At 43.6% G+C, this 25,416-nt stretch overlaps 2 protein-coding genes across 3 annotated transcripts; one reads left to right on the forward strand and one right to left on the reverse strand.

Moving 5' to 3' along the window:
- Positions 1-5,126: 5,126 nt before the first annotated feature.
- Positions 5,127-9,418, reverse strand: RPL15 (ribosomal protein L15). 2 transcript variants are annotated; one of them, XM_083578339.1, is made up of 4 exons: positions 9,361-9,418; positions 7,412-7,593; positions 6,796-6,932; positions 5,127-5,481 (listed from the first exon to the last, which is right to left on the reverse strand). In XM_083578339.1, exons 2-4 carry the CDS (start codon positions 7,581-7,583, stop codon positions 5,176-5,178), a joined length of 615 nt encoding a protein of 204 aa, XP_083434465.1. In that variant the 5' UTR covers positions 7,584-7,593; positions 9,361-9,418; the 3' UTR covers positions 5,127-5,175. The 2 variants fall into 2 exon arrangements, with proteins under 2 accessions (XP_083434465.1, XP_083434466.1); XM_083578340.1 differs by having other exon boundaries at positions 9,266-9,373.
- Positions 9,419-9,472: 54 nt separating this feature from the next.
- On the forward strand, positions 9,473-18,473 carry NKIRAS1 (NFKB inhibitor interacting Ras like 1). The gene is made up of 5 exons (XM_083578347.1): positions 9,473-9,617; positions 9,742-9,800; positions 11,213-11,345; positions 12,173-12,414; positions 18,111-18,473. The coding sequence occupies exons 3-5, from the start codon at positions 11,252-11,254 to the stop codon at positions 18,348-18,350; spliced, it is 576 nt and encodes a 191-aa protein (XP_083434473.1). The 5' UTR covers positions 9,473-9,617; positions 9,742-9,800; positions 11,213-11,251; the 3' UTR covers positions 18,351-18,473.
- The last annotated feature ends 6,943 nt before the right edge of the window (positions 18,474-25,416 follow it).

Here is a 25,416-nt window from a genome sequence, read left to right on the forward strand (position 1 = left end):
TTTCCCCGTCCCTCGGGGAGGCGGGGAGAGCGAGCGACCCGCCCCTTGTCACGTGTCAGTCATGTGTGATGAAACGGACACGCGTCTCCGGCTGCACGGTAGCAATTACGCACGAGATCAGGCCATCGAAGTTCCTCTGAAATGCAATCGGTCGTGACTAATACTAGCTGGACTGGAGGCAGAGTGCTTGAGGGAGAATCTCCATAGAAGCTTAGGAAAGGGGCCGGCAATAGTAATGACCTTGGAGTTCACAGGAATTCATGGAATCAGAGAATTGGAAGGGACCCAAGGGTCATCTAGTCCAACCCTCTGCAATGCAGGAAACTCTGCTAAAGCATCCATGACAAATCTCCATCCAACCTCTGCTTAAAAACCTCCAAGGAAGTTCAAAGATTCATGGTCTCAGAATATTTTAAGTTTAACTCAATCCTAGTTTTTCAATTGGAGTTCTTCCTGTGTTTTAATGCGATGATGATGATTATTAATATTATGTATAGTACATTGGTACCTCGGATTTCTAGAATCTTGGAAGCCAAACATTTCGGTTTTTGAACGCCGAAAACCTGGAAGTAACTGCTTCGGTTTTCAAATGCTTTTTGGAAGTCGAACTGTGTGTTTTTCAGTTGTCTCCATTGACTTTGGAGACTGCTGTTTGTGCCTCAGTTGTGGAACGTCTTGGAAGTCAAACAGTCTTCCAGAACAGATTACGTTCGACAACCGAGGTACCACTGTAGAGTAGAGTATAATTATTTCATTTATACCCCGCCCACTCTGGGCGGCTTCCAACACACATAAAAACATAATGAAACATCAACCATTAAAAACCTCCCAAAACAGCCTTCAGGTGTCCTAAAAGTTGTGTACGTAGTTATTTGTCTCCTTGACATCTGATGAGAGGGCGTTCCACACGGAGGAGATATAGAAATGTTTTAATAAACAAGTAAGAAATAAGAAGTTTTGCACTCGGATGTGAAATGTATAGTAAATATTTGTGGCTGAAGCTTCCTGCAGCCTGGAGAAGTTGTTCAGAGCAACGTTGCTTGCTAAATACCGCCCAACAAAGCATAGCTATTTTTAAATAAGCCTCTGTGGAGATTCGTAAATTCAGGGAAATGTTGAGAGAATAATCAAAGCAAATATTTAACATGTTTTCTGCCAACTCATCTTTAGTTTGCTTTGTGTTTCACAACATTAAAACACAATGTTGTGTCCTCCAGACACAAAAATGTGCCTTTGTTCTTAACATTGGAACAATTTGCATTGCAGTTTTCAGTACTATATTACAGAAGCATCTCATTGTATTTGGTTATTTTCTGAAATACAAACTTTGTGAGTCAGACATGAGTTTTTATGTTTAGTTACAACTTACTCTTCTGGGTTTATCCATATTTAATGCTTATTTCCTATATAAAACAGTTGTATGCTGAAATCAGATTCTCTTTTATACATTATCAGATTGCAGTTTTGCTGACGATATTCAGCGTGGAAATACTCAACCTCTTTTTCAATTGCAAAATAGCCTGTGCCCTGCTGCTAATCATTTTCACAATGTAACATTGATGACACCTAACTTTAACGCTATGTCATCTTTCAGTCACAGTATCATTGCAGAGTCACAGCGCTGACAGATGCTTCCACTAGAAATACAATCATGCAATTTATTCTCCTCACCTCAGATGGCACAGAGTCCTGATCTGGGCTGGGATAATAGTAAAGCAGATATGGTGGAACCCCTGGCCCATAGGCCACAGTTGACTTAAGCCCCAATTCGGCACCACAAGATTATTTTGCTCAATGTGTGGACAGCTGCTCCACACCTTGCATCCTATGTGACATCAGACATGGGGCAGGTGGAAATGTGAACGCCAGTGTAAAATTGGGAGCCTTGAAGGGATCCTAACTGTTCCCTGGCAACTGAAGGTTGCAGCCAATGCCCATTCGCTGATTGGCATTGACAGCAAGTTTCCTGATAGCAGTGGAGGACTCCGTAGAGCAACCAGTCTTCATAATGGAGCTGTTCCTGGAGGAAGAACTGTGAAGGGAGAGACTCCATCAGAAAAGGCCTCTTTCCACCGGCCTTGCCTCACCCTCTGGCCCTAGGAGTCCTCATAAGGGAGCTGTTCCTGAAGAACTGTGAGGGGAGAGACTCCATCAGACAAGGCCTCCTTCCACCTGTCTTGCTCTACCCTCTGCTTCTCAATGTGTACTGCATTGTTTTATGTACTGTGGCTTGCCGTTGTTTAATTGATTATAGTTTAGATATTACTGTAACTGTTGAGTGGATTTCTGTTTAGCTTTTATGTTGATATTATTTTATACTAGGGACGCGGGTGGCGCTCTGGGTTAAACCACAGAGCCTAGGACTTGCCGATCAGAAGGTTGGCGGTTCGAATCCCCGTGACGGGCTGAGCTCCCGTTGCTCGGTCCCTGCTCCTGCCAACCTAGCAGTTCGAAAGCACGTCAAAGTGCAAGTAGATAAATAGGTACCGCTCCAGTGGGAAGGTAAACGGCGTTTCCGTGCGCTGCTCTGGTTCGCCAGAAGTGGTTTAGTCATGCTGGCCACATGACCCGGAAGCTGTACGCCGGCTCCCTCGGCCAATAAAGCGAAATGAGCGCCGCAACCCCAGAGTCGGCCACGACTGGACCTAATGGTCAGGGGTCCCTTTACCTTTACCTATTTTATACTATTCTAATTGATTGTTGATTGCTACTTTTTTGATGTAGGCTGCCTATTTTAAAGTTATGTTTTATTATCACATTTTTGTATTGTATTAGATTGTTCTAAGATGTACATTTTTTGTTTCTTCAGCTTGTAAACCGCCTTGAGTATTGGAAGATAGAAAGGCGGTATACAAATTAAAAATGATTCTGATGCCCAAAGCAGGTTTGCTGTAAGCACTAATATTCATTGCATCACTAACTTGAATTGATGTTGGCCAGAGGAAGGATCCCCCTCTGCAGGCAAAGTTCAAGCTATGCCCCTGCCAATGAATTATTATTTTTTTAGTTTGGGTCAGCTGACCTCTTGGTGATGTCAGGTGATTCATAGATGGCCAGCTGTCAAAATGGGCTTGCAGTGGTGTTCAGGATCTCGGGTGCTATCCGCTCCTCACCCTTGTAATAAAGGGTAAAATCTAGCTCACACACCCCATTCTCAAAAAATGCTAATTATGTGTCTCATATAACTCTCAGCTACTGCTGCGTATGAATAATGGAAACATATACAATGAATTAAATTGATCCCTAAAATGCAAAATGTCGCAAGCATCCGTCTGTTTTGAGACAATGGAGTGAGCCTCCAGGGGTGAAGTCAAACCACTGTGTTAGCAGCATTGAAGTGACATCCTCAAGACGCAAGCCTGGGGTGAATGGAGGCCCTGGGTTGCCCAGATGGCATGACCCCGTATCTTGGCTTTGCTGATGTGGTCCAAAGGAAAGCAGAGCAATATACCCGGCACCAGCTTGGTTGTAGGAGTTGCATTACAGTGGACGCTCGGGTTGTGAACGTTATCCATGCGGGAAGCACGTTCGCAACCCGCAGCACAGCATCTGTGCACACATGGGTTGCAAAGCGCATTTTAGCACTTCTGCGCGTGTGCAAGAGCCGAAACCCGGAAGTAACCTATTCCAGTACTCGTGGGTTTGGCGCAGTGTGCAACCCGAAGCGTCTGTAACCCAAGGTATGACTGTATAATACTAGCTTTGAGACTACAAGCTGTAGCTCACTCCTAGACACCATTTCATGTCACTATCATAGCCTGACAGAACAAAGCATAAGAATCTCACATTTATCAATTTCTAAGGGCTCTTACTATGCAGCTCTTTACTATAGCCATGAACAAAGAACCCAACTTTTTATTTTTAAAAATCAGCTGTTTGTTTTTGAAAAAAACTATCGGCTACACATTTAGTTAACAGAATGAAGATTGTATAACCCATTCTTTGAGAAGAACCAGTTAATGAAAGCTCTTGTAGAAATACACAAGTTAACACAGCAGGGTCAGTCTGTGCAGCTTCCCACATGAAAAGGTCGGACAATGGTTAATAATGAAAACTTGCAATGTTGAAAGAGCTTGCGCTCCCATGCTATTCAACACGCTCAGGTTATGAACTACGTGGGAGGCTGTTTTCCATTATGTTGCTCTTAATAGAATAGCAGCACCTTACCCAATCCTTACCTTGGGTTTTAGGCACTGTCTTGACATTAAACTAGCTTTGCTGGTCAGTTGTGAAAGTCATTTATACTAACAATCTAGACTTAATTAGTAAATAATAATGAAGCAACTGTAATAAGCACATTTTGCAGCATATAAGCTAAGACACGAGCGCTTTATTACAAGAAACTGTAATCAGTCAACCGTCAGTTTCTGTGAAAGCTAATGAGGATCTGGCACGCGTATTTCAATCTAGAAGCCACAGGCTCACACTGATAGCCACTCTGTTAGGTTCATTAGTAAAATTTGAAATATTATGAACTTATACCTTGCCTTCTTACAAATGCACCCAAGGTGGCTTATGCGAAATCAATGCAGTACAAAATACAACCTAAAAATAAATGAGCATCTAAAAGCAAGCAGTTTTGAAAACACATCACAAAATGAAGTATTAGGAACAGTGGGATTGTATGTTCCTATCCTCCAACTTGTTTCTTCTGCCAGCTTTAACAAGGGCTCCCTCTTAACCAAGATTTGAGGCTGCTTTTGTCATTAAGGAATCTTATTAGTGTTAACTGTGGTGACTATTACTTATGAGAGAAGATAAAACGGTAGTTACCTTGCACACAACAGATGGTGGAATTAAACTTTTACTCAGAAATTACTTTTACTGAAATTACTAGCAGTCAATCATGTTCATTAATCTCAATTAGTTATACAGAGTAGGTCTAAAGTTGAACATATGCATGTTAAGTTATACAAACCTTTCTGGGAATTTTTGGATGAGTATATACTGCAATTTTTTTTGGTCATCAAAAAGCTTTCAACTTCACCAGAACTTTTATAACCCTGTTATTCGAGTGACAACTGTAATGGAAGAGATACTGGATATGTTGCTAGATCCTTAATTCTTTTAAAAGGAGCTGATGTGGGGTACACCCAGTGCCCAATGAAAACACAAGACAGTGGAAATGTGAACTCTGGCTGATTTATTATAACGAGAAAATTATATGCAAAAGAATCAGCGGTAACGGTGAAGCTGCAAGGTGTTGCGTCGCCTCCAAGCAGCGCGACGTGAGCCACCGATTGTGTGATGGAATTTGTGGCCCTTGCCGAGGCCACGGCTTTTCCTGCCGGCGGAGGTCAGCCCCCGCATCTCTCTGTGTTTGTGAACTGCCTTGGTGATCCATTGGGTGTCTGGGTTGCGCCTGACAGCCTTGTGGAAAGGATCAATCAGAATGACTTCAAAGAACTTGTAGGTGGAATCTTCACCCACCCAGTAAGAGTTCAGTACTCTCAGGGCTCCACAATGGCGGCCAGCACGCTCCTAGCAGGAGAAAAACAACCTCACGTAAGCACATAAAAGGGAGGAATTGGGGATTGTGAATATTACAGGCACCAGGAAAACAAGGTGACAAGTTTCATACAAAGGAACCAAACATTCAGCCATGACGTTTTAAGAATTACAGTGACAAAGACTTCTCCATAGAGAAACTCTTTCCTTACAGGGATGGGTAGCTCAGCTGGTTAGAGCGCTGTGCTGATAATGCCAAGGCTGCAGGTTCAACCCCAGTAAGGGACAGCTGCATATTCCTGCATTGCACAGGGTTTGACTAAATAATCCTCCGGACCCCTTCCAACTCTACCATTTATCTTTCAAACTGGCCTGTGGAGGAAAATTGATTTGTTAGCGCTACCACACTAAAACATACCATGGCAATCTACTTCATTACAGAGATGCTATATGGCCAAGAAATGGGAAAAGCAAATATGGCACAACTAAACTCACCTAGCTGCCATATCTGACGTTATGCTACTTCTTGAAAAAAATACTTCCCTGTTCTTTATTTCCCAAAATATTATACAGTAGTACCTTGGTTCCCAAATGCCTTAGTTGTTGAACAAATCGGCTTCCGAACACCGCAAACCCAGAAGTAAGTGTTCCGGTTTGTGAACTTTTTTTGGAAGCTGAACAAACTCCTGCAGCCAATCAGAAGCCGCACCTTGGTTTTCAAACAGTTCCAGTAGTCAAACAGACTCCCGGAATGGATTAAGGTTGAGAACCAAGGTACCACTGTACTGTACCTCTACCACTGTAGAGTGTGGATATCTGAAGAACAAGGAATGTAACAAGTACATAAATATGACAGTAACTGAAAATCTGACCACCAAGGACATTCAATTTGACTGGAAAAAAGGGTAATAACTTTAATCTGTTACATAGTTTTATGCACTGGCTCTTTCACTGATTTCTGTACGTATCTAATTTCAGTTTACAACAAAGACAGTTCTTTGTCTCTATAGAGAGGATGGCTATAGCATCTCGCAAACCAAAATACTTCCATATGCCACCTAGAAACTAGAATTCCAAAATGCCAACTTGACACTGAAAAAACTGCTCTGTGGGAAATAATTATTCATTAACCATACTGCCTTATTCTCACAATAAATGCTGCTTAACATGCTACTCCATCACAGTTTACCAACTCAACAATATTAAAAGCTGATTCATACACATCAAATACTCTTCTAATTTGGCATGAGTTAAAGGAGATAAACCAATGCGACACAGATTTGATCAAGCTTCAGTGGGACCAGTGGGCAATACAAAAGACTGATGTAGATCACAAGCAACACCCACCTCTGCTACAGACTGCAGACTCCGGGCAAATTTCAGCTGGTTGACACCATGATGCACTGGTTTACCATAAGTAGCACCCTTAGGGACTGGACGTTTACGACCACCACGGCGAACACGAATGCGGTAGATGACGTAACCTAAGACACAACAGGATAATGTGTTAAAGCAGCGAAGAAATCTGCAGTTTTACAAGAGAAAGTTTATTTAGCATTTGCGTTTTACATTCTAGCAATATTTTTGAATTTGCTAATGATGCCACAAATACTCTACTTCAGTTACTGGACAACCCCGTGCTGAAGCATGAAAAATTATGGGAATCGTGTTTCAGCTGTGTGAATGCAAGTACAGTGGCAAGATTTTCAGTCTCAGGATAGTCTTAGGCAAAGTTTCCATTCTAACATCCTGAATTATCAGAGATGCTCTTGTAGCTTGGGATAGTTGCCTATATGCTTGCATGGAAGGTAAGCAAGATTACTTTTCTCTTATCACGTTACAATTATAGTAAGTAGTAGGAATCATCGCACACAGCTATCTTTGCTCAGGACTACCATACTTAGCGCATAACCAAGTGACTAGAGCAAGTTCACATCTGCTACATGCTTTGGGTTGCAGTTACCTTGCTTAGCTTTATATCCCAGCCTGCGAGCTTTATCTGGCCTGGTGGGACGGGGAGCTCGGTGCAGGGCAGACAACTGGCGATACTGCCAGCAGCGGACACGCAGGAGGAAGCGCATCACATCTGACTGTTTCTTCCTCCATAGTTCTTGGATATATTTGTAGGCACCCATTCTGGCTTATCTGCAAAAAAGTGACACGTTTAAATCACACTGCGTTTCATTGCTCTCAGGAAACAAAAAAGCAACTGTGTTTTCTATTCTCTAGTAATAAAAGTGGTCCATAATGAAACACATTTTGTTCATAAACCTCTCAAAACCAACTTTGTCCCCTCTGAGCTACTGATCTATACTGTGCTTGATTTCATTAGTATGTCATTAACATTTAAATAGTATGTATGAGATACACAGCAGCAAAGGAAGCTGCTTTTTACTTTGTCAGACTGTTAACCTATCATCTGTTTATGAGAAGGATCCAGATCTTCTAGCATTCTGGACTACAACTTTTCATTATTCCTGATCACTGTCTATGACTGGGGCTGATGAAAGTTGCTAATATAATTGACATCTGGAAACCACAGCTTCTCTACCCCTGGTTTACAGACTGGCAGCAGTTCTTCAGGTTTTCAGACTGGAATGTTTCCCACTGCTGCTGGAATTGCAAGCAAAGCCTGTGATCTACCACTAGCCTGCAACTGATCTATGGCATGACAGCCCGCAACAACTAAGGATTTGCTTGGTTTTCCATCCTGGTGAAGCCCCTTGCAATAACTTCAGCAACTGCAAGCTCCTGTAGCATCCAGGGGCTGTACCTTATTCCCTCAATCCAGAAAGAACAGTCACTCAACAGCTCAGTCAGTAGAGCATGAGGCTCAATGCTGTGGGTTCAAGCTCTACATCAGGCAAGATTCCTGCGCTGCAGGGGGTTGGACTAGATGACGCTTGTGGTCCCTTCCAGCTCTACATGATTCCAATTCTTTTTATAGAACTCCTTTAACCAATTACCCATTCAGAACACACACACACAGGCTTTCATTCATTCATTTACTGAATTTATATACCGCCCTAGACCTGGAGCTCTCAAGGCGGTTCACAAAAAAGATCACAATATATAGAATCAAAATAAAAGCAATAATCCAATAACACCCCCCACCCGCAAAAAAAGCCACATTTTAAAGGGTATAGGATGTTGATCAGGTCAACCGAAGGCTTGGTTAAAAAGGGATATTTTTGCCTGGTGCCTAAAGGTGAATAACTTGTAACTTCAGAGAATTCTCACTTGTTTTAAGTTGCGTGGGCACAAACAATAAGCTACCTGAGACCATAGCAGGACATTTATTATCTACTTGCTTCGCACAATGCATGCCCCACTTTTGCAGAAGCAAAAACCTGGAAGCAATTACTTGCCCACCCATCTTAAAAGAGAGGGATGTGAAATACGTAAATAAACCATCTGATGTAGCTGGCAGTGGCTCCCACCATCACCTGCTACCTAACACCATTTATTGGTTGGTGTCAGGGCTGGAACCCGCGGCCGTCTACACGTAAAGCATGTAAGCAATGGTCCCTCCTCGGAGGTTTACTCAGGAGCAAGCAGCGCCCGAGCTCCAGCCTTTTAGGCCTCACGAGCTTATTCCTGCATTCTAGGGGGCTGGACTAGATGCCCCTCGGGACCCCTTCCAACTCTATGATTCTCTCCGTCTTCCCCCTCGGCCTCTGCAAGCTCCGTCTGGCGGAGCCGCCTCGGTCTGTAGGCCCAGGCCACGCCGCCTTCCCAACCGAACCCGGCGGAATTACGCCTCCCCGGCCTCCCTTCGCCCAGAGACCCCGACCCGCCTCTCCCCCCAGCTACCGACCGTGGGGCGGCGCCCCGAGCGGACCCCCGCAGGCCTCCCCGAATTAGGATGCCGACGGATTAAACTACGGGCGGCCTCCAGCTCGTCAACCTTACCTAGCGGCGCCCGGAGCCGGAAAGGAAGAGGCCTGCTTTCCCACAAGGCTTTGCGGCAACGCCGTGACGTCCAAGAGGAAGAAGGAGGGGGAAAGGGCTGCGCTCAGGTGCCTGCTGGGAAATGTAGTTCAAGAGGCCACGTGCCTTGGCAGGCTTGGAAGAAAACGCCGGAGGAATCGCGGCCCTGCCTGCTCGTTCCGCAGATTCCGAAATTCCTGCTAGGAGCAGTGTCTACCTTAGATTTCCCGGAAAGTCATGTAATTTTCCCTAGAACATTTCTCCTTAAATGCAAACAATACAGAGATAATGCTTTGAGCAGTGCGCTCTGGACACGCTCAGAGGAACTCTCACCTCTACTTTTTTCTTTTTCTTTTTTTGCAGCTTCCAGGGTTGAGACTTGGCATTGAAAAAAGGGGTCGTGTCTGCCTTCTTAGTTCAAGGTGAACTCGAAATTCATCCCGGGTTGAATCGTTTTTTGTTTTTGTTTTATTTGCGAAATGATTTTTATAAGAGTAATTCACAATAGTCAGTTATAATTTTTTTGTGGCTTCCCACGTGCTGTACTTCAAGGTCTGATTCCCTTTAATTCTGCCTCCAGACAATTGCTCAAACCAAATACAATCCATTCTTGATAAAATCCCATATACCACAGCTAGTCTTATGTTTGTGTTTCAATGAATCTCTTTGAAATACGGGCAGCAACACCCCGTTTTGCCCTCTTGCACGTTGGTTGCACATCAGTTGTACACATGCAAAATAGTCACGGCCTTTAGTCTTTTAATAGTCTGTTATTGTCCAATACCTGACAGTCCTTGCAACGGAAGTAATCTATTTGACGCCACTATTGCACCCTTAATCTGGGGTCTGTGCACATGCAACCCCCTAGAAACAGAAGGGACCCCTATTCCTTTGGGTAAGTGCCATAGTTAAGTGTTAGCAGACATGCTTGGCATGTAGAATCCCTAGCATTCCTAAACTGGGCTGGGAAAGGCCCTTATCTGAAACTGCTGTCATTCACTGGCCCAGTTCGCATGTCCCAGAGAGCAGCTGGAACATGGCTTACCGTGACTGCAGCTGCATTGCTCCTGGTGGGTTTTTGAGATCAGCAGCATCTGAACCTGGGATCGTACCGTATTGGCTCAAATATAAACCACACCCACAAATAAGCCGTGCCTTTAAAATTGAAGGGGGGGGGGAGACAATACTCGAATATAAGCCGCTCCCTTAAAATTGAATAGAAAAAGAAAAAAGTCATTCAGTGACTAAAATAGTGATTTTATTTTACCATATGCCAAGCCAATTCAAGCTTTTGATCTTGCAAGCCCTCAAAAGTTGCCGTACAGTCGCTAAAATCGCTTTTCAATTGCTGCAATTCCACCTGTAAATCGTAGCACCGTAAATGCAAATTAAAAAATCAATACTGCACTGTAAAGTAAGGGGAAGGTGACGAATGACATTAGAATTAATTGCACAACAGTCTCGAGCTTGCAAATCGGCATGAAAACATTATTTTGTTCCATTTTCTGTATGTCTGCTTCAGCAGCGATATCGCAAAAGCCAATTTTTGTAAGGTCGTGAATTTAAGCCGCACTTTAACTTTTCACAGTCGGAATTTGGAAAAAAAAAAGTGTGGCTTATATTTGGGCCAATACAGTAGTAAAGCTCTCTCCTGCTTGGCCATGACCTGTTGGACCTACCTTGGCTAAGGTAGGAAAGACTTTGGCTGAAACTGCTGCACTGACCTGGCAAGCCTGTGACCTCCTCTTCGTGTGTGTGAATGCAGCCATGCTCCAATGCTGGCTTCTTGCTGGACGGTAATAAATGCCATTGACCTTTTGTGGTGCTTGGACAGGATTGCTCCCCGGGCCCAGTCTCCGCAGCCTGAAAGAAGATGGGGAAGGGCTACAAAGTGCTGGTTTGCGGAATGGCCTCGGTGGGGAAGACTGCCATTCTGGAGCAGGTCCTCTATGGCAAGCACGATGTGGGTAAGAGATGCACGTTGTTCCCCTTCTGCCCTTCCAGAAACACTTACAGATGCCTGCCTTTCTTATTTAACAAATAATCCAAAACTATAATCGTGTCACGGCTGGGATGGCGCCAGTAAAGTGGTTCTCAATGTTGCTTGTTGACAACGAGTAGCAAACTTGTTGTTTGTCAAAATGTGTGCCAGTCACAGAAGTGTGTGCCAGCCAGTGTACAGTGGTACCTCGGGTTACATACGCTTCAGGTTACAGACGCTTCAGGTTACAGACTCCGCTAACCCAGAAATATTACCTCGGGTTAAGAACTTTGCTTCAGGATGAGAACAGAAATCATGCAGCGCAGCGGCAGCAGGAGGCCCCATTAGCTAAAGTGGTGCTTGAGGTTAAGAACAGTTTCGGGTTAAGAACAGACCTCGGGAACGAATTAAGTACTTAACCCGAGGTACCACTGTATTTTCGATTCGACTTTGCGGCGGGGGAGAGAGTCACACCTTTTGCATTTAGTACCATTAATATGAGTCTTGAGTAAGTGTGTACTTGTTTGGCCGTAAGCCACAACAGTATGAAGGTGTTCATACCAAATACAAAACCAAAACCAAACAATTGCTTGTATAGATGCACCTTTTGTGAATTTGTCCAGGCCAGAGCTGATTACAAGGGGAAGCAAGCCATGATTTGATCAGTAGGAAACAAGGCGTCAAAACCACCATACAGTTACTAATCATTGAAACATATTTTTTCGGGGTGCAAGGGAAGCAGCTTTGGCGCGCAATATGTGTTTCTGAATGTGTTCGCTAAGAACTCTGTTTCTCCTTTTTTGAAAACAACAGGTGCAGAATGCAGCGCCACAAGCGAAGACGTGTATGTGGCTTTGGCTGAAACGGACCGAGGAGTGAAAGAACAGTTGCGCCTGTACGACACCAGGGGGGTGCAAGAAGGAGAGGAGTTCCCCAAACATTATTTCTCCCTCGCAGACGGCTTTGTTCTCGTCTATGCCGTGAACAGCCTGGAATCCTTCGAAAGAGCTGACTGGCTCAAGAAGGAGATTGACAAGTGTAGAGACAAAAGAGAGGTAAAACACACACACACACAATACCTTCAGTCGCGTCTGAGATACGATAAGGAGAACATGATGTATGAGGGAAAATGAGCTCATCACCTAAAAAGCAGGTTTTCCAAACCACAGTGGTACCTCGGGTTACATACGCTTCAGGTTACAGATGCTTCAGGTTACAGACTCCGCTAACCCAGAAATAGTACCTCGGGTTAAGAACTTTACCTCAGGATGAGAACAGAAATCGCGCAGCGGCAGCAGGAGGCCCCATTAGCTAAAGTGGTACCTCAGGTTAAGAACAGTTTCAGGTTAAGAACAGACCTCTGGAACGAATAAAGTACGTAACCAGAGGTACCACTGTACTTATTTACCTGCAGATAATGCAATTTTACACGTGCCGGAGGTCAGTGTAGTTGTGTGCAGAGATGGGACAGGAGTAAAAGGCCTCTGCTATGAATAACCCCCCCCCTTTTTTTTGTCTTTTAGTGTCTCTCCTTTCACATTAGATGTGTGTCTCCTTTGCAAAGGGTAACTGCCAAGTTAAAAGCAAGGTCTCGTAGTCACAAGGCTTAACGTGAGCTGCAGTGTTTGAAAAGAGTGGTTGTAAAAGGTTCTTAAAACCCGCTGTAACTATTTCCTTGTTAGTCTGTTGTATCGGAAACAACTGCAAGTCTTTTTGGCATCGTAAACAATCCATTTATTAAGGCATAAGATTAATCCACTGTTTTGGGCTGGGACAAGTTGTAAAAACACACTAAGCAGTGAGGTCACAGGGAAATGAAATGCAGAAAGTACAGGCGGTGCTAATTACATAATTAACAGAAGTCGTTCACAAAACGTTGGCTGATAACAAATGGTGAGGCCCTTTACGCCATCTTTCCTTGCAAAAGAAGAAGCGTGGCATAATGGTTAGAGCTGTGGTTCCCAACCTTTTTTTTGGCCATGCCCCACCTAAGCATCTCTAAATTCCCGATGCCCGCCCACCCTGTGACGTATAATTCTTCTTATTCAAAAAGTGAACTCCTATTCACGTGGAGGAACCCTAAAAGGCCATTAACTGTTAATAATTCATTCTCGAATTGCCCCCCTTAAAAATCAAATTGCGCTCTTGTGGGGCGTTCTCCCCACGTTGCGAATTACGGGTTAAGAGTGTCGCAGGGGTGCCAACTTGAATAAAATATTGGGGGGGCAGGCAGGCCCCATCCTGCATGACATGGCACACACACACCATTTGAATGACAATGCCCATCAACTTTGGGGGGTCCCAGCCCCCTCAAATATTTTATGGGGGGGAGTTGGTTACAGATGCTTCAGGTTACAGACACTTCAGGTTACAGACTCCGCTAACCCAGAAATAGTACCTCGGGTTAAGAACTTTACTTCAGGATGAGAACAGAAATTGCACGGCGGCGGCAGCAGGAGGCCCCATTAGCTAAAGTGGTACCTCAGGTTAAGAACAGTTTCAGGTTAAGAACGGACCTCCAGAACAAATTAAGTTCTTAACCCGAGGTACCTCTGTATAACAGTAATACTAAGATAATGGATTTAATCAGGGTTTTTTTTTAGGGGTTTCACCGCGGCTACTAAATCAGACCCTTCCCAGGGAAATGGCTTCATCAATGTTTGCTAATCGACTGCTGCAGCTCAGCAAGCTGAACAATATCACCTACGCAGGGCTCTGTGTATTTTCCTGCAATAAATTCTATATGTAAAGAGAGAGTGAATCCCTAATGGATCTCTTAACTAAGTGCCTGTAACAAAAAAAGAAAGGAAGGAAGCATTCATCTGGGGCCATTTAAAGCAAGTCAGCACAAGGCTGCAGTTATGTAATGTTTGGCTGTTGTCAGAGCAAAGTTCTTACGTAACTCAGGGCTTGCCGGTTGCATCGATTAAGGTTGCATCGGAAAGAGGCCTTTGCTACCTTTCATGGACTCTTAATATAGCAGTCAGAGGCGTTGTTACTCAGTGTTCTCCTTTGTGTATCCTGAGCCTTGTGTAAAGGAGGAAGTGGATTCCCAGCATTCCCTGAAAATGGGGCCTGCCCGCAGCGCAGCCAATCGCTTCTGTTTCATCACCGCAAATTTTGTAGCGTTCCTGACTTTGACATACAGACCACAAGACTCAGTGAGGTTAAAGGAAGGAGTGTAATCCTATTCTGTGAAGTAATCCTTCAGTGCTTACCTCAGTCTGGACCCGTGAGGGAGTAGAATGGACCACATCGCATTTTCAAATGCTCCCCTGCATCAAAGACTCAACAAAGTAAGGACGAGGGAACATTTTCTTCCCCCAAGTGCTAATTTCTATTAACAGGCAGCTTTTAAAAGGCAGAAATAACCCACTGAAGAAGAATGGTTGAGCAATATGCAGAATTGGCAAAGTCAACAGCTAAAATAAAAGAACCTAATGACGGAGGTTTTGTGGAAGAATGGAAATGCTTCTCGGATTATTAAAAAAAATATAATATGATGAGCAATATTATAATATGATGAGCAAGGAGGATTTGAACTATGAGCAACAGAAGGGATTGAAAATTACCATAGTTTTGTCGAGGTTTAAGCAATAGAAGACAGCTGAGAGAGAGAAACATAGAAAAGGGGGGGGGGAGTCGAGGCAGAGTTTTTATTATGTATTGAAATGTATGTGTGAAATTTTGGAAAACTTAATAAAAAAAAACTTCAGAAAAATACATATAAAGCAACAACAACATGGCAGAGCGTTCAAAAGTTGTGTGCTCCACTTGTAAGCCAAAGTAGGATGGTCCATTTTAACACCTATCCAATTCTGCTGCATGCGTAGGGCCAAAGCAAAATACCTTGATTTAAAATAAAACTGAGAATTGGGAAGGACTTAGGTATATGAGGTTCCCATGGTGTCCCTGAAGAACCCCAGGCATCCATATTGACTGAGTCAGAAAAAAACAATACAGCACAAGACCAGCTGTTTGAAAGGGGTTAAATTTAACCCCCACTTTTTCTCCCCCAAACAGCTGATTGGTGGTATTGCGGATTCTATCACCAGGGCTGTCTTAAGGGCAGCCCCTCAATGTGCCCAGATATGTTGCTGGACCAGGGTGAGTCATTAAAACCAGCTATTAATAAGTCAGAAAAGTGAATCAGGTTGTTATTAACAGCACAGTAACTGCTTTGTTTACTACGAAGTTTCTTTCCTAATCCAATTATATAATCGGTTGTCATAGCAAGTGCTATTTAGGATACGGCTTCCTAATTTGACTACACACACATTGCATCAAAGAACCTGGAAACACAGGCTGCCTCTCCTGTGAGCAAGTAATCGACTGAGTCACTTTGCTGCACAGAAAGATCCCTTGTGATTCCTCTCCTCCGTTTCGTTTTAACTGTAAGGCAGAATAGATTTTTCTCTCTCTGTCTCTCATTTAATGTTAGCGGTTTGAAAGCAGTATTTGCATTCCCATGGGGTTTGTAGTTCGACACAACAAAGGACGGAACGAGTCGTGAATACCCTTTCATCTGTGGTAGTAATTCAGTGCATCTCAAAATCAAAACCGTAAATCAAAACAATTCAAATATTGTTAAGACAGTTGACGTTCGGCACTGTCTCTGTTGCTCACTTTTGGAAGAGAGAACAGGTTGTTTGAATAGTGCCGTATATTCTACTTCCTGATTCCTTAGATGCAAATTCAAGAACAGTAGGGATTTGATAAAATAACCAGGAGCAAAGGAATAATCTTAAAAACCCACAAAAGAAGCAAATTGTGAAAAGTGAACAGCTACTCTCTTACCCTGGTCATTTTGAAGTTTTCCCCAAATCCTGCCTTGTCTCAGCGCCTTTAGAGAAAATTGCTTTTTAAATGCAAAAGCAACCATGGTTGCTAGAAACTTGCTACTAATTTATTTCAATAATTTATAATTAGAGGATTATAATTAGCGACATTAGAGAATTTTATTTCAATAATTTATATGCCGCTTATAATTAGAGTGGTGTATAATAAGAAACTTGATCCAATGTAAATAAAAATAATTTAATATTATAAAATAAAAATTCAGTTAAAATGTCTGCTGGCATTAAAAAGAGTCTTCGTAAATTATACAATCCCCCTTTTCGATTCCCTCAGATTTGCACAAAACCAGAAAAGCGCACAATCCCTCTTCGCAGGGAATGCAGGGAATTTTAACCCAGAATTCTTTGGAGGAAACTATGACTGTTTAAAGTGGAATCGTAGCGCTCTAAATGTTGTGTCAGTATTGCCTTGTTAGGACTCAGTAGGGAGGAGGCTGGGGACAAGGGTAGAATTACTCATCTCTGGTGCCACCTACTGTTGACCTCCCTGCCTTCTGCCTTATTAATCCCAGTGGGTGCCAGCCATGACTGTAATAAGGCAAATAGGGAAAAGGGAAGGCAGTTTAGAAGAAGCCAAAGCACATCAGTACCATAAAGGAAAGAACTGGGGGAAGGAAGATCCAAAAGGAAAGAAAACTGGCAGCAGAACTGAAGAGAGAAGCAGAGAACGAAGCAAAGCTGAGAACTGGACTAATCGCTTTAGGAAAGAAAAGGAGAATAACTAACTTTGCAGTTAGACTGGCAAGATCTAAAAGGACGATGTGGGTTGAAAACCAGCCGGGAACAACCTTAATCACAACTTGCTTCAAAACCAGCCCAGCCACAATGCAGCCAGTGCTGCAATCGTACTTTGGGGCAGATGTCAGAGACCTACTCAGCAAAATGAGCAGGCTGGGCCCTAAGACGCAACAGGGCTGCCTTATTGCAGGCTGAGTAATACACCTCGTCATCTTACAAGGAGGTTGGGAAAAACATTCAGTATTAGAGTCTTACATAACTGCCGAGCTGAACACACCCAAAGCCTCTGGCATGCCTGTGTTCTGGATTTGGTGTGGCCTGCCTGAATAATCTCAAAGCTCATAGCAACTTCCCTATATCATGTTTCATAGGAAAGAAGAGCCGTATTTAAGTGCTATAATTTAATATGCTCACCTGCAGGTTTCCTGGCCACTATTTGTTTCTGGGCTTGCAGCCGCTTGTATTTTTCAATACTTCACAACATGCCAAGGATACTTTTGCACAGGCAATCTTAGTCACTGGGCTTTAGAAATTGGGAGCAATTCCTTGCTTCGCTGACATCTTGGGCTCCTCTTGAAACCTAATACCATCTTAGTAGCGTCTGACTTTTTTTTTTTTAGCAACAGATTACATGGATTGACATATGGCAGGCGTAGCCAATTTGGTGCCCAGCAGATGTTGTTGGATTACAATACCCATGATCCTTGACCATTGCTAACAACATCAAGTGTTGTTGGACTACAATACACATGATCCCTGACCATTGCTAACAACATCAAGTGTTGTTGGACTACAATACCCATGATCCCTGACCATTGCCAACAAGGTGTTTCTAGGCTACAATAACCATCGTCCTTGACCATTGCGAGCAGCAGCAGCTCTAACTTGCAGAGCAGCGGACAGGAGTGATGGGATTTGTAGTCCAACAAGATCTGGAGGGCACTATGTAGCTTACCTGTGGTATACAGATTCCATCAAAGGCAGCACCTTAGAATTAAAATGCAATCTGACCCATTGGTCCATTGAACTAAATGTTGCCTCCTTAGAATGAGAGGTCTCATGGGAGAGAGAGCAGCTTTCTGCTCCTTGACCGAACCGGATGCCAAGCCTGTGCTTTGTCATTTCTGACGGATTGCTTCCTTCCTTCCTTTTTTCAGGGCTCTATTGTTGTCTTAGGCAACAAAGCCGACCTCGTGGAGGAAAGGCAAGTCGAGGCGGCCGTGGCTCAACAGTGGGCCAAACTCGAGAAGGTGAAGCTGTGGGAAGTCACGGTGACCGACGGAAGGACGCTGGCTGAGCCCTTCGCCGTGCTGGCGAGCAAACTCTCTCAGGCCCAGAACAAGTCGGCTTTTCCTTTGCCCGGGCGGAAGCCCAAAGGCAATAACGACGACGGCTGAAGGCCATTTCAACCAGGGAGGAGTGTCTCGAGTTGCTGGTCTGTGCTTTACGCTGTTCCTTTTGCGCTTCCTCAAGTGCTCACAGAGTTTGACGCTGCAGTTAGTAAACTTGTGTATGCAGTTTCTCGGCTCTCGTTTCTAAAGGGGATGAATAGCCCTAAAAAAAAAAAAAGATGTACACAAACAAGCTATAGAAATACTTGCATACCTGCCCAGAATGAAAGGGTGTTCAGGATGGAGGAAGAGGGACTGAGACAACCCGATGAATTCTTTCAAACTTTGCCCACTGGTGTGGACAGCAAGCCATTGTGACTGAAAAAAGATGGGGAGGGTGTGGATACTCGCCCGTCAATTGCATACCTAGAAAAATCTGGTAAGAGTGAGCCATTAACAAACGCTTCATTCTCACAGGGCAGGCCTCTCGCATCCTGTGTATACTAATAGTGAATTCGTACTTTGAGTCTGCATATTTTGTGGCCAAAATCTGTGCATGAGATGGAGGCATCAGAAGCCGCAGGAGAACCCTGAGATTTGCAAAAGTGGAGGGGGGTGAAAATATTTTTTGGGGGAAATTAGGGGTAGTGAGGAGTGAGAATGTTTAGCAGGCATGAAATGCTGTCTGCTATATTGGGTTGAGGGACAGAAAATGGGAGGAGATGGAATGGAGAAAAGGGCATGGCCAGCTGAAACGCTAATCAGGAGTATTTAACGCTGCAACTTTTTGTTGCAGATCCAACTTGTTTGTTTTAAAATGCACATCGTGGAGTAATGGGACCAGATTTTCACAAGGGAGAGTCAAGCCCACATAAAAAGCAGTCGGGGTTTGGCTTAAGTACTTAAGCAAGCAGTTGCTCTCCTGTAGGGCAGCGTAGGTGAGAAAAAGAGCCACTGTTTAATAATAAGTCATTTATAAAGGGTTCATTTATTAGCCACTCTTCAGTGCAAGATTCCCAGGGGAGCGAACAGTTTTAAGTAGTAGCAAGTACAATAGAAGTCCATATATTAAACATTAAAAGCAAAAAAAAAAGCAGCAGCCATAAAATCTATTGGATCCAGAAAAAACAAGTGTTAAAAACAGTTAATAAAGCATGCTGGAATACCTGAGCAAATAAAAGTCCTCCCTTATATGGAAAGGGCATAAAAGATGAGCTGGTTTGGAAGAGATACTCCTTTCTACAATCACAAGAGGCCTTTCCCCAGTCACCACCCTCCTGACTTCAGACGATTCCTCCAATGAAGAATGAAGCATTTGCACAGGTCTTTCAAATAAGGTCCCAAGCAATTACTTTCTAAGTAATGCCCATCACTTTCTTTTGTGCCCAGATGATGCAAGCACCAGGTAAAGTATGTCCCAATTAGCAACCTAGCATTTTGTCCTAGCTGGAGTTTCCAGGAAATCTTCAATGACAGCCCTGAGTATCATGTATTGCAGTAGTCCAGCCAAGACGCCAACGTGTGCCTAAGCTGTCTAGGAGACATCACAGAGGGTGTGCCAGTCTTCAACAACAAATAGAAGGCAGCTTAGAGGTGTCCTGTAAAATAACTTTCTTTTTGTGTTTTCAGAATTTAGTAAAGCCTCCTTTGCTGATATTCCAGGATTGTTGATTTAGTCTTCTCATTTCTTGGAACACCCTTTCAAAATGCAACATCTCAGTGTGCTTTGGTTCTGCTTCCTGTGAATTTACCTCGAGTAGCCCAAGAGGGAGAAGATTTCAAAATTCTAAACTAATTAAAATATATGCCAGTTTATTTTTTAAAAAGTGTCTTTCCTTGTTCAAGTGGTCGTCAAAAATCTTTACTATGTACCTAGAAAAGAATATCATCGCTTACAGATTGAATTGGTTGCCATTTTCTGGGAGTGACCAAATTCTTGGTGTATTCCGCTAAAAACTTGCAAGGTTGTCTGTTGCAGTTGAGAACTGCAGTTCCACCTCCTCCAGATCCTGTTAGCAGTTTTTCTAACAATACCAAGCCTTGAGTTGTGATCTACTTTGCTTTCCCTTTTATTGTTAAGCTTTAAAGAAATCCCCTCTATTTGAAAGTGGTCCTTATTTAGGTATGTGTTGTCCCCACCTGCTTAACAGTTTCATTCAATGCATTGTACCAAATTCCTTTTGTTCCATTCTCCATGTTCCAATAGTGTTGCAGATGATGATTTATTTGTTCTGAGTGGAAAAAAACAGGATTGGAGTTTGAATCTATCTATCTATCTATCTATCTATCTATCTATCTATCTATCTATCTATCATCTATTATCTATCTATCTATCTATCTATCTATCTATCTATCTATCATCTATCTATCTATCTATCTATCCATCTATCTATCTATCTATCATCTATCTATCTATCTATCTATCTATCTATCTATATCTATCCATTCATCTATCTATCCATTCATCTAGCTAGCTAGCTAGCTAGCTCAGTGTTGCATTCCACATTTTCAATGATCCCACATCTCAATATCTTAAAAAAAAAGTTGCCTCAAGTGACGTTTGTACTACATGATGGAATTCTCAAAGCATGAGACACAAGCTGTTAGCATAAAAAGTCAGATTCCAGTATTTTGGAACTTAGGCAAATCCTATACGCATAACTGTGCTATCTCACCCATGTCACATAGGTGTATATACCCTCCACTCAGCCTCGAGGACCAGTGGCGCCCCTCTTTCTCCTCTCTGCCAAATTGTTCTGCTCCACCGGAAAAGCAGGACATAACACAGGTGGCTTTGGATATGTGTTGAATTTGCAGCAAAGCAGCGACACTCTCCTATATATGGAATGTTGACCAATTCATACTGTGGGCCAATTCATAGAATCGTGGAATTGTAGAGCTGGAAGGGACTTGTGGGGATCAACTAGTCCAGCCCCCCTGCAGCGCAGTTTTCCCTTATGGGGATTGAACTTGCAAACTTGGCATTATCAGTACCATGCTCTAACCAACTGAGAAGTCCAGTAATTTATACTTCCAGATCAGCGAACAAGTGCTGAAATCTCCACTCCTAATTGTCTGAATTGGCTCTCAGGGTCAAAGAAGGTTCTGATATGTTCTGCTGTTCTGTTTGCTGCTCTCCTTACAGTTCTGGCCCTTGGTGAAAATGCATGTATGAAGTGGGAAAGAGCCACGTAAGTAAGGAAGGTGCAGCATACTCCTATTGCTTCCTAACAAGTTGTCTACTGTCTGCTTCCTTAAAGGTAAAGGGACCCCTGACCATTAGGTCCAGTCGTGACCCACTCTGGGGTTGCGGCGCTCATCTCGCTTTACTGGCCGAGGGAGCCGGCGTACAGCTTCCGGGTCATGTTGCCAGCATGACTAAGCCACTTCTGGTGAACCAGAGCAGCGCACGGAAACGCCGTTTACCTTCCCGCTGGAGCGGTACCTATTTATCTACTTGCACTTTGACGTGCTTTCAAACTGCTAGGTTGGCAGGAGCTGGGACTGAGCGACGGGAGCTCACCCTGTCGTGGGGATTCAAACCGCCAACCTTCTGATTGGCAAGTCCTAGGCTCTGTGGTTTAACCCACAGCGCCTCCCGTGTCCCTATATCTGCTTCCTTACATAACCGGAAAAATCTTTTCTCCTTAACTTGGCTACAACTGCTTCTTTTTAAACTGGTTGGGTGCCTCCAACTTGCACTTAAACAAGGCCCTTTTTAGCTTCTTGCCTGTTGATTGATGCAAAGTAGATTAACACTTTTGAGAATCCAGAGACTTTACTGAGAACCACAAAATGCAAACCAACAATATAATGCTGCAGCTTTAAAATGCCAGCGCCGTTTTGGGCTGCGTTTAGAGAATTATCCTTTCCGAGACACAGGAAATAATGGCACTGCTTTGCTCGGCACTCGCTTAAGATCTCATTTGCTTTACTCTGTTCCGCTAATTTGGAAACAACTCTCTTAAGAATTATTCAGAGGCTAAAAGCGGCTGGAGGAAGTGGGGTTGTTTACAATAGAGAAAACAGGGTGTACTGACACTTCTCAACTATTTAGAATGCCTGCTCACTAATGGCTTGAAACCTGAGGCAGGTTGTTCCAATGACACACTATTAAGGAAGTTCCGATTGCAAAAGGCAGTTAAAAGCAGGTGATCAAACCTTTAGTATATCTGCAAAAAGGTGTGACAGATGAGTGTGTTAGATGTGAGACTGGCAGCCTTCAAAAGGCCCCGAGGTTTAACTACGCAAACCATTCAGTGCTCCCAGTGTTATTTTTGGCACAATGTCGGTTTGCGCAAAAGGGAGTCCCTGTGGCCTGAAGTGTTATCTGTAACTCTATAACTATCGTCAGTGGGCTCACGATTTAGCAGTCGAGTTCTAGATTCACAGCTTCGAATGTCTAAGATGCTGTCCAGAAGCAGAAGCAATCAAGAGCTGTGAGCCCATCAGGGGTACATCGCCCTTACAGATAACCCATACCAGTTTTACCAAGGCAAGGGAGAATTGTATGAAAACGACACCTCTTTGGAGTTGATGTTGGGAAGAGCTTTAAATATAGAGCTTACAGGTTTTTAAGAGTAGCAGGGCAGTTTTGAAGCAGGGATCAGTGCATAACATTTCCTTCCTCTACTGGCTCAGATTCTGGATTTGGTCTATCAAGCTTTTTCTGTCTCGACTTCAGAGCTGTGCTCCTCCTATACAATTTCTCTTCCCCTCGCTACTGCTTATGGGATCTTTCTTAGAGCCAGCTGCCAAATTCAAAAGCCTCCCATTAGGGCTCCCCCCCCCCAGAACACGGATGTGCTCTTGAGCAGTGCATATTTACAGCATGCAACAGGAATACGAACACCCAGTTACCGTATTTTTCGCCCCATAGGGCGCACCAGCCCATAGGGCGCACCTAGTTTTTTTTGGGAGAAATAAAGGGGAAAAAAATTATTTCCCCCCCCAGGCACGGTGGAAGCCCGAGCTTCCCCAGTCCCCAGAACAGGCTGCTCTCCGCAATCCGTGGGAGACCTCCCACGGCTTGCGGAGAGCTACCCGAAGTCCGGGGCGCAACTGCTCAGCGCGCCCAGGCTTCGGGATGCAGGCAGCTCTCCGCAAGCCGTGGGAGCCCGGCGGGAACTCCTGCAGGCTCCCAAGGCTTGCGGATAGCTTCCTGAAGCCTGGAGAGGGAGAGGGGTCGGTGCGCACCGACCCCTCTCGCTCTCCAGGCTTCAGCGAAAGACTGCATTTGCCCCATAGGACGCACACACATTTCCCCTTCATTTTTGGAGGGGGAAAAGTGCGTCCTATAGGGCGAAAAATACGGTAGTCCAAAACGGAGAAAGTGACAGCATATCTGACAGAGGCACACAGTCAAAGCAAATTCCCTGATAGGCCTATGCTGTTGTTTAAAAATTTCATTCATTGTAATAATTGCTCTGTACTGCTTTTTATTGGTTTTTGAATGCTTCTGTGTCATCGTAGACTTCCCTGGTATTTTAATACTTTTTAATACTAAATACTTTTTTCTAAAATAATAATAATAAATGCTTAGGGGTACTCTCATTTTCCTATTCATATTGAAATACTGCCCCTCAATGAGGCCAAAATTAAGATTCATAAAATGTTTAGGGGTCTGCGTCCCCCCAGGAAAAAACCACTGCTTTCAGGAATAAACAAACCATTTCTAAAAAGAACATGTGCCAAGTTGGAGACCCTGCGCCTTATTGCCTTTAGATTATAAATTTTGATACAAAGGTGTAACCCGGGGAGGGGGCAGGGGGGCTGTGCCCCCTGGGCGTACATTTTTTTTGGGGGGGCGCAATTAGGCACCCCATGACAAGTACAGAGCCCCAGCAGGTGGGTTGGTCTAGTGGGCAGGTGGATGGAGGCAGCGGGCAAGGAGTCTGTTGGGGGTGGGCTCAGTTCACCCTCTGCATGGGCTCTGCATGCGCCCCCCTGGTGCATGCCCCCACGCCAGCTGCCCAGTCCACCAGGGGGGCACAACACTTGCCCTACCCCAAACGTCGGCAACTTATACGACACCGCTAATTTGCTGTGCGGTGTTTTACTGTCAGAATATACAGTGGTACCTTGGTTCTCAAACGCCTTGGTACTCAAACAACTTGGAACCCAAATGCTGCAAACGCAGAAGTAAGTGTTCTGGTTTGCAAACTTTTTTCGGAAGCCGAATGTGCTCCGTTTTTAGTGTTACACTTCCGTTTTGAGTGTTATGCTGAAGTTTGCCTGCTTTTGCTATTTATTTTGTGTTTTTGTTTTTGCAGCTTTTTTGTTTTGTTTTTGTGACTGTGTGGAACCCAGTTCTGCTACTGATTGGTTGGTTGTGTGACTGTAGTACACTGTTTTTTGATTCCATTTTATGGATCGGATCAATGGTCTTGTTAGATAGTAAAATTCATGTTAAATTGCTGTTTTAGCGGTTGTTTTTAAAAATCTGGAACGGATTAATCCGTTTTACATTACAGAACCCAGAAATAATGCCTCGGGTTAAGAACTTTAAGTGGTACCTCAGGTTTAGAACAGTTTCAGGTTAAGAATGGACCTCCAGAACGAATTAAGTTCTTAACCCGAGGTACCACTGTACTTACTTTCTTTTTTTTATAATAATTTTTATTAAGTGTTCCATTTTAACAATCCAATCATATCACATTAATTATTCCAAATTATACAAATACATATCATAAAGTCCAAATATTTTGCCAAATTATACATTTTTGTTGGGGGTTCCCATGCTTCGAGTTCAGTAGGGTCCGATCATCTCATATTTCTGCTGTTTTTAGTATTCACCAGTCTCATCTTTCAATCTTCTTGTTGTTATCCTTTTTCTTCTTAATAGCCTCTGAGTTGTTTTCACAGGCGAGTTAAAGTAAGCAATATTATGCTTCTGTGTGAACTTTGTATGGCTCTCCCTTTTTTTTTAAAGCTGGTAAGTCTTTTGTTTGCAATAAATCCTCACATGCTGTTATTTATGCCGAATCCATCCAAAAGTCCTCCTCGGGTGGCAGACGCCATCTTTCTCAGTTCCGATGAAATAGAATCTAGGCGTTTGCTCATTAATTTTCCAGACAAGTTACACCATAAATTAGCCTTTCCAGGGAAGAATTGCCAAGTCGATCTTAGAATG

Source organism: Podarcis filfolensis, assembly GCF_964270895.1.
Source record: "Podarcis filfolensis genome assembly, chromosome: 12".
In the NCBI taxonomy this organism is placed as follows: domain Eukaryota; kingdom Metazoa; phylum Chordata; class Lepidosauria; order Squamata; family Lacertidae; genus Podarcis; species Podarcis filfolensis.

Bases quoted from the DNA above. Each gene is read 5' to 3' on its own strand.
- RPL15 (XM_083578339.1), bottom strand. From the start codon at position 7,583: ATGGGTGCCTACAAATATATCCAAGAACTATGGAGGAAGAAACAGTCA. The intron at 6,933-7,411 runs GTAACTGCAACC...GTTGTGTCTTAG, and splicing joins GGGATATAAAGCTAAGCAAG to GTTACGTCATCTACCGCATT. The intron at 5,482-6,795 runs GTGGGTGTTGCT...TTCTCCTGCTAG, and splicing joins GTCTGCAGTCTGTAGCAGAG to GAGCGTGCTGGCCGCCATTG.
- NKIRAS1 (XM_083578347.1), top strand. From the start codon at position 11,252: ATGGGGAAGGGCTACAAAGTGCTGGTTTGCGGAATGGCCTCGGTGGGG. The intron at 11,346-12,172 runs GTAAGAGATGCA...TGAAAACAACAG, and splicing joins CTATGGCAAGCACGATGTGG to GTGCAGAATGCAGCGCCACA. The intron at 12,415-18,110 runs GTAAAACACACA...TCCTTTTTTCAG, and splicing joins AGTGTAGAGACAAAAGAGAG to GGCTCTATTGTTGTCTTAGG.